The sequence below is a fragment of the Cornus florida genome, unplaced genomic scaffold (assembly GCF_030987335.1).
Source record: "Cornus florida cultivar Cherokee Brave unplaced genomic scaffold, ASM3098733v1 CherokeeBrave_3.0.0_Hap2_Chr11, whole genome shotgun sequence".
In the NCBI taxonomy this organism is placed as follows: Eukaryota; Viridiplantae; Streptophyta; class Magnoliopsida; order Cornales; family Cornaceae; genus Cornus; species Cornus florida.
Genome location: NW_026775581.1, coordinates 83,779,016 through 83,787,331, shown reverse-complemented (window position 1 = coordinate 83,787,331; position 8,316 = coordinate 83,779,016). Strand labels below are relative to the sequence as shown.

General features: G+C 33.6%; 2 protein-coding genes across 2 annotated transcripts; one reads left to right on the top strand and one right to left on the bottom strand.

Annotated features, from left to right (window-relative positions):
* Positions 1-2,326: 2,326 nt before the first annotated feature.
* On the bottom strand, positions 2,327-3,650 carry LOC132283516 (pathogen-associated molecular patterns-induced protein A70-like). Its single transcript, XM_059785471.1, has one exon. It carries the CDS (start codon positions 3,500-3,502, stop codon positions 2,687-2,689), a length of 816 nt encoding a protein of 271 aa, XP_059641454.1. The 5' UTR covers positions 3,503-3,650; the 3' UTR covers positions 2,327-2,686.
* An 890-nt stretch (positions 3,651-4,540) lies between these two features.
* Positions 4,541-7,849, top strand: LOC132281431 (uncharacterized). The gene is made up of 4 exons (XM_059783133.1): positions 4,541-4,726; positions 5,834-5,879; positions 6,091-7,352; positions 7,442-7,849. Exons 1-4 carry the CDS (start codon positions 4,541-4,543, stop codon positions 7,847-7,849), a joined length of 1,902 nt encoding a protein of 633 aa, XP_059639116.1.
* The last annotated feature ends 467 nt before the right edge of the window (positions 7,850-8,316 follow it).

Here is an 8,316-nt window from a genome sequence, read left to right as displayed (position 1 = left end):
AATGACACTAGTGCTCCAACATTCCACTATGGGTACTTCTGTTATTTTGGAAAAGCTTAATTATGTTCTTGACTCTCTTGCTTTCCACTTTATGGTGGCTCGTTTTTCAATTGCCTTGCAAACAATCTTTGGACGCATGTTCGAGAAAGACCTTTTTTTGTAACCGTGATATCATTTCTCAATAAATACGTGCATGAGAAAGAAGACTTTTTCGTGTCCGAGATATCATGTTATCAATTTTATTAATTAATTATATCATGTTTGAAAAATATATTTATTTAATCTCATTTGATAATTTTTTATGTTTATAATTTATTATTTATATAAATAAATTTTGAAAAAAAATATGTTTGTTAATATTATTTATATTTATCGATTATATAAATTTATTTATATAATTATTATTCACACATGCTAATTTTATAACTTAAAAACGACTTTTATGATCATGTGTATATGTTTATGAATATTTTATTTATTTTTAACATGAACAAAACCGAGGGTTCATAATTAAACAAAACAAACATAATTTTCAATGACTTTAAATAACTAAGAAAGCCACATTCCACTTAAGATCAATAATTTTTTGACGAGCACCCCATTTGCTAAGGTTGTGAGCAACTTTGCTAAAAAATAATTGGACACTTCATAAATACTTTTATAATTTGTTTAAAATTGGTGTTGATTTTTTTAAAAACAGTTTAAGGTTAACAAACATTTTTTTTCTAATTATTGTTTTTAAAACAAGACAAAATCAGACAATATACGTGTTCATCAATAAACAAAAATTACACATAAACACTCTATCATGTTTATCATGTTTAAACTTAAATGATAATAAACAAAAACAATTAGCAAACAAGATCTTAATAAATCATATCACAAAGTTTCAACATTCAGTTAATTTATGATACCATCTTATCAAAATAACCAAAACATTAAAAATATTTATACGTCAAGAATATGAATAACTTATTCATTACGTCACGTCCCACTCAGAATTGTCCCAACTTATCCTTGTTTTAGGACATTCTCGAGAGCACACGGATAAAATCAAACCTTCTAATGTCATATAAAACCCATTTACGTTTCAAAGAGGTCAATAATTCATTCACGGTGGAGGTCAATTCAAACCAAACAGCAACACATTTAATTAAGATTAGTTACTAACCAACATTTTTAAACAAAAAGTTCATCTACCGTCATTATCCTCGAGCTAATAAAAGTGAAAAATGATATGTAATTCGAGAATGCAATTCATATTACCTAACGTTGTTATGACAATGTTATTCCCTAACAACGTTATTCTCATTCACATAAATGTAATTGAATGGGTGAATGTGCTCTCGAGTTAATAAAAGTGAAAAATGATATGTAGTTAAATGAATTTAGTTCGAGAATAAAATTCATACCACCTAACATTGTTATGATTATGTTATTCCCTAACAACGTTATTCTCGTTCACATATGACCGACTTTGAAACTCTTAGTCAAAAAAAATTAATTAGAAAATTAAAATGAAATAACAAAATTGATTAAAACATTTTCATGATTATAATAGTCCTATATTATTAGATCAGTCCCTGAAAAATCCTTTATTGCACTTTTAATATTACTTTATTTATCTCATCAACCAATTGTATATATGTAAAAATATATTATTTTAGTAAATCTTATTTTTTAATAAATTACTATGTCAGGCAATGGGTCATTTCTAGCCTAAGTATAATGACCAACCAGTTGCTATCAAAAACCCCTAAAAAGACCTACATTTGGATGATTTGTTGATGACACACGGTGCTTGTGATTTTGACCTCAAAACATAATGCAATCTAAACCAAGGGAAAGAAGAGTTTTAAGTAAAAATCAGCTGTCACCATTTAGATGGTCCCACCAACAAGCATAATCATAAAAAAGTAAAAAAAAAAAAATAAACAAAAACAGATAGAGAATAGACGCATTAAATTAACATAAATTAAGCTCAATGATAGCACAAGTGACCTGCTAGGGTCCACCTGTGTCACTGACCAAAATTACTCCACATCACAATCAATATGCCACACATTAAATTGGTAGCATTAATGCAAAATATTTCCATGTGCACCACCAAACCACGCATCAGCTGCATAGTCACCAACATATACGGATAACCCAATATATGTGTGTGTATATATATATATATCATGATTCCAACCTAAATGGACTAAATTGCCCACCCTTGCTGCAGGTAAGAAACTCTAATAAGCCCCCAAAATAGCACACATTTATGAGAGAAATTACCAAAATGCCCCTTACCATAATGGAAAAGCAAGAATACATTACACAGTTGATAAATTTCCACCCAAAATGAGATTAGGAAAAGGGTATCTTTGAACAGAAAGTTCATCATGAGCATTGGATCTACATTACACAGTTGATAAATTTCCACCCAAAATTAGTAAAAATTGAAAAGTTGCCTCCCCACCAAACAGATCATAACATCTTTTCTGCCACTACCTCCCTCCATCCGACTTCATCCAGAGATCTAGAAGCAAATTGACCAAAATACCCATTCCCATAATACAGAAGTAGAAATATCAAGGGCAAATCTGACCACAAAATTAAACAACAGGAGCAGTTGTGGATCTCAGAAAACACCCCAAAATTAACAATAAATTTAAAAACAGCCCCAGGAAATCAAAATACCTTACTTCCCACTCCCTCTGCCGATCATGTCCTTGTACCTTATGAAGGAATCAAGCCTCTGCAATTTCAACTGTTGCCTAAACCTGTTTATGAAATCATCGGCCTTGGCATCAACCTGTTCGTCGCCCTCCGTCACTTTAGCCTTCCCCTCTCTCACAGTCGCCGGCCGACGAGCCTCAACAATGTCCTCTTCTTCAAAATGTCCAAAAGCCGACTTCAGACTCGCCGACTTCCTCATCTTCGCCGGCAGCTTCGCCGGAACCTCACCCGACGCCGGCATGGTGTCAGACATCGTCCTGATAACGCGATGGTCATCCGTGAGCTCACTGTAAATTTCATCGATTGTCCTTCGATTGTCCCCAATTTCATCAATGACTTGTTCTGGAACGTATTGGGTCTCTGTTTCTTGGGTTTGTTGTTGATGGGTGTGTTGAGAAACGAACTGGGTCAGTGTTTCTAGGTTTTGTTGTTGATGGATATGTTGAGGAGGGTAATGGGTGTCCGAATCTGGCGTGAGATTGAAGTGGGTGACGATGGAGGGTGGTGCTGGGTTGGGTTCTTTGGATCTGTAGATGGAGAAGTCGATGGACTTGAGACGTTGAAGAACAGAAGGTGATCTAGCGAGTCTGGGTTGTTGTTGTTGTTGATGTGGGTCTTCTTGGGTTTGTGGTTGTTGTCTCTGGTTTGCTAGGCTAGAGGTGACGAAAATGGTGCCGATCATGACGTTGAGAAGGACGAAGAGAACAGCTGGAGTGAACCAGCTGTTCATGGAGGCCCAGATCGAAGGCACTGAGGAGGATACAGAGTCTTCAAACATGGTGAGTTAGCGAGAGAAAGGAGAAAGCCAGTGAGGATTGCGGTTTCTGCAAATGATTTTTTTAGAGAGAGAGAGACAGTACTCTAGAGATAAAAGAGGAGACATACGGAGATAGAGAGAGAGGGCTTTTGTTTTTCTCTGTAGTGGGATAATTTTATTTTTATATTATTTTATATATTTTTGGGTTAATTTTTAAATTTGTGATTTTTAGCAATCTCGAGGGACACGTGTCGAGAGCATGAGGGGGTTAAGTAGAGAGATATGGACAGGAGAGATTGTGAGTGAATGTGAGGTTCATATGTGATAGTAATAAAGTAGAAGTGATGTGGACATAGAAATAATACGACGTCGTTCGCTCCCTCTTTCTTGGCCTACTGGTTTTGGACTCACTCACTCACTGCCACAAAAGCTGGTATGAGATTTTTAGACTTTTGCAGGTTTTACAATAAATACAATTATATTTGTCATCCTAGTTTATTTGTACTACCCACTATGCCCCTATTATAAGATATTTCATGCTTATGTTGTCGTACTACCATCGTCCCAATAAAAAACGGTGATGGTTTTAAAAATCTATTTAATTTGTAAAAGTCACTATTCTTCAAAAGTACCTCTTTTTATGTGGTGAAAGTAGCAAGAGTTACACTTTATCATCAGGATGTAATAATTATATATATATATATATATATATATATATATATCTATTCATGCAATAATTTACTTTGAAGATAGGGGCAAAAAAAAAAAATAAATAAATAAAAATAAATAACTCCTCTATGAATTATCCAATTTTTGACAAATACCCTTCTTAACTACTAGACAAAGTGTGCAAATACTCCCTGGAAGTCACTAAATCAGCTTTTCGGCAATTGTTGATTTGAAATGACTGAAATGACCTTACTTATTAAATTATATAAAAAAAATATAAAAAAAAAACTAATTGTGAAATGTCAATTTTACCTTACTAAATTAAGTTGCCCTAAAATCTCATTTAGTTGATTATATTAGAGAGAGACACACACAGAGAGTTAGAGAGCGATGGAGGCGCAGATACGAACTCAGGGTTTCATACTGTGGGTGGAAGACTTTGATCGTATTCTTGTTCTGTTCAATTGTGCGCGACATCGTGTTGTTGTTCTCTTCAATTGTGCGTTTCATCGTGTGGTATTTCCTGTTCTGTCGTTTTCACAAATTTTGATTCGATTTTACAAGTTCTCCAAATTTGTAAGTTTAGATTATGTTTTATGTCTTTATGTCGATTTTAAATGAATCTTATTTTTCATTTTATATGTTAATGGTTAAATTTTTGGGTTAATTAGTACTAATCGAATATTTGATTTCTAGGGTTTTTGAAAATCTATTTTGACCTAGTATAAAATTCTCTTTTTTGTATATATAATACACATGCATGCAATTTTTTAGAACTTGAGAAATGTTTGGTGTAAGCTTTATGTTGATTAAAGAAGACAGACCCCACTGACAATAGAGTTTATAGTCAATGACAGTGGTCCATGTCCTTTTTATTTTTTATTTTTTTACTTTTATGTCTTCGTATAGTGATACACAATGGTCCATGTCTTGTGTTTGATGTCAGTTTGTTTCCTACATCATTTTTAGACTGATGTCTTGTGGGAAATGTTTGATGTCTTGTGGTCTATGTCTTGTGTTTGATGTCAGTTTATTTCCATGTGATCATTACTGTATTTATCTTCATATGCTCCATTACTGCATATTTAATAACAGTGAAAAAAAAAAATGCTCCATTACTCCATTAGGGTTTATGCATTTTGTTATTTTATTGCTTAGGTATAGGTATTGTTATTTGCTTAATTTTTTATTTTTTGTGCTTAGGGATTGTCTTCTGATTATTTTTTTATTTTTTGTACTTAGGGTTTATGTATATTGTTATTTTATTGCTTAGGGATTGTTATTTGCTTAATTTTTTATTTCCTGTGCTTAGTGATTTTCATTTAATTATTATTTCATTTTTTGTGCTTGGGGTTTGTACAAATTGTTATTTTATTGCTTAGATATTGTTATTTGCTTAATTTTTTATTTTTTGTGCTTAGGGATTGTCATTTAATTATTATTATTATTCTTTTTTTTTTTGTGCTTAGAGTTTGTGTAAATTGTTTTTTTTATTGCTTGGGTATTTTTATTTGCTTAAATTTTTTTTTTTTTTTTTTTGTGCTTAGGGATTCTCATTTGATTAATTTTCTATTTTTTGTGATTAGGGTTTATGCATATTGTTACTTTATTGGTTAGGGATTATTATTTGTTGAATTTTTTATTCACCATGACTTATGTGTTTTGGTTTGCTTGATTGAACAGATAACGAATACTACCAGGTTGATTACACTGGAAGTACATTTTGGAGGTAATTTCCAATAAAGAGAAAATTTTTAGGAAAGTAAATTCTCGCAACCGCTTAATTTTCCTCAAAATGTTTCTCACAAAAAACACAGGGAAATTTTACTTTCCCGTAAAAGTGGTGCCTTCACATCTTAGTTTCCTATAATACCCATGCCACTTTTTCCACAAACTTCATTAATAGGTCAGTTACCTTCTATTGTAAATTGAACCTGAAGTTGACATGCATGATGATAATTTTAATTGGGATGATGAAATACTAGAATGGGCAACTCAGACTGAAAATGAGCTGAATGATGAATTAGAGCATGAATATGCTACTGTGGATGCTAATGTGGTTGTAGATGTGGATGCTGATGTGGTCGATGTGGATGCTGATATGGTTGAAGATGTGAATGCTGATGTGGTTGAAGATGTGAATGTTGGTGTAGATGGAGATGTGAATGTTGATGTAAATGAAGCTGTGAATGTTGATGTAAATGAAGATGTGAATGGTGATGTGGATGAAGATATGAATACTCATGTGGATGAAGATGTGAATGGTGCAATGGGTCAATACTCAGATATTGAATCCATATATTCACCAAGTGAGTTGGAAAACTTATGCAGATCATCCTCTGAAGAAGATAGCAGTGACAGTGAAGTGGATATGGTTCCAAGAAGGCATAAATTTAGGAATAATGTCATAGAACTTGACAACAAATTTTCTTCACCTGAAGCATTTAAAGTGGCCTTAAGGGATGATGCTATTAAAAGAAAGTATGAAATTAGGTTTGTGAAAAATGAAGGGAATAGAGTTATTGCTACATGTTCAAAAAATTGTGGGTGGAGAATTCATGCATCATTTAACTCAGAGGATGGCAGCTTCCAAATAAAGGCTTTTAACTTAAAACATACTTGTAGTTACAACAAGCTTAATAGTCAAGCATCAGCCAGTTTTTTGGCAGCCGAATACATGGATACAATTAGGGATGAACCCACATGGAAACCATCTGCAATGAAGAAGGCAATTTTAAGAGATTTGGATGTTAATGTTACCAAATACAAGGTTTATAGGGCAAAAAAGAAGGCTAGATTACACATTGATGGTGACTACGGACTGCAATTCTCAAGGGCTAGAGATTACTGCCAGCTCATTCAGACCACCAATCCTGGTAGTATTACAGTGACTACTGTTGATAGACTAACACTTGATAACCCTACCAGATTTGAAGGGCTATTTGTTTGCTTTGAAGCAATGAAGAGAGGATTCTTAGAAGGATATAGGCCATTCATTGGATTGGATGGTTGCTTCTTGAAGGGTCCTTACAAATGGCAGTTGTTAAGTGCAATTGGCAAGGATGGAGATAATGGAATATTTCCTATAGCCATAAGTGTGGTTAAGTCTGAAACAAAACAATCATGGGAATGGTTTTTAAACAAACTAGAAAGTGCTTTGGGTCCTCTAAACAGATTTACATTTATGTCGGACAGACAAAAGGTAAAAATGTTTAAATGATTTATTTTATGTCATTTATTTTACATTTATGAACTTTTTATATTAATATTTTCTTTATTGTTGGTTAACAGGGTTTAGTTGAAATCTTTGAAGACAAGTTACATGACACTTACCACAGATTTTGTGTGAAGCATATGCATGAGAATTTTAAGAAGAAGTTTAAGGGTGCGAAGTTGAGGGATGAGATGTGGAATGCAGTACTTGCTTTGACTGAAGATACATTTAAGCATCACATGTATCTTATAAGTCAGATTGATAAAGAAGCCCATGAGTGGCTGTCAAAGGTGCCAGCTAGGTTATGGTCAAGGTCTAGGTTTAATGATAATTCAAGATGTGATTTGCTTGTTAACAACCTTTGTGAGACTTGGAATGACAACATTGGCGATGCTAGGGATAAACCATTAATTACTATGTTGGAGTGGATTAGAGGGTACTTGATGTATCGGTTTCAATCGAAAAGGGAATGGATTCAAACCTAGAAGGAGTTGTTGTGCCCTACAATTGCTGACAAATTGACTAAGCTAATAGATGATTCAAGGCATTGCGCTATAAAGAAAGCATGTGATGATATATATGAAGTTTGCTATAAAGGCAAACAGAACATGTAGTTGTAGAGAATGGGATGTAAGGGGTATACCATGTATGCATGCCATTACATGTATAATTGACCAAAGGGGTAACCCTGAAGACTTTGTTGATAGTTGTTATCATAGGGAGACATACTTGAGGACATATACACCTATTATTTTCCCTATGCCTCTTAGGCAAATGACACATGAAGTTGCCACTGATCCCATACACCCACCAATAGTTAAACCCTCATCTGGCAGACCTAAAAATGCAAGAAAAAAGGCTGTTGGTGAAGTGAACAACAAAAGTGGTGCAGTTAGCAGAAAAAAGCAATTATTCAATTGCAGAAAGTGTGGGGCAAAAGGACATAATGTCA

Coding starts and splice junctions, on each gene's coding strand:
- LOC132283516 (XM_059785471.1), bottom strand. CDS start 3,502: ATGTTTGAAGACTCTGTATCCTCCTCAGTGCCTTCGATCTGGGCCTCC.
- LOC132281431 (XM_059783133.1), top strand. CDS start 4,541: ATGGAGGCGCAGATACGAACTCAGGGTTTCATACTGTGGGTGGAAGAC. Junction 5,880..6,090: donor ACTGGAAGTACATTTTGGAG/GTAATTTCCAAT, acceptor TTGAACCTGAAG/TTGACATGCATGATGATAAT. Junction 7,353..7,441: donor TTATGTCGGACAGACAAAAG/GTAAAAATGTTT, acceptor GTTGGTTAACAG/GGTTTAGTTGAAATCTTTGA.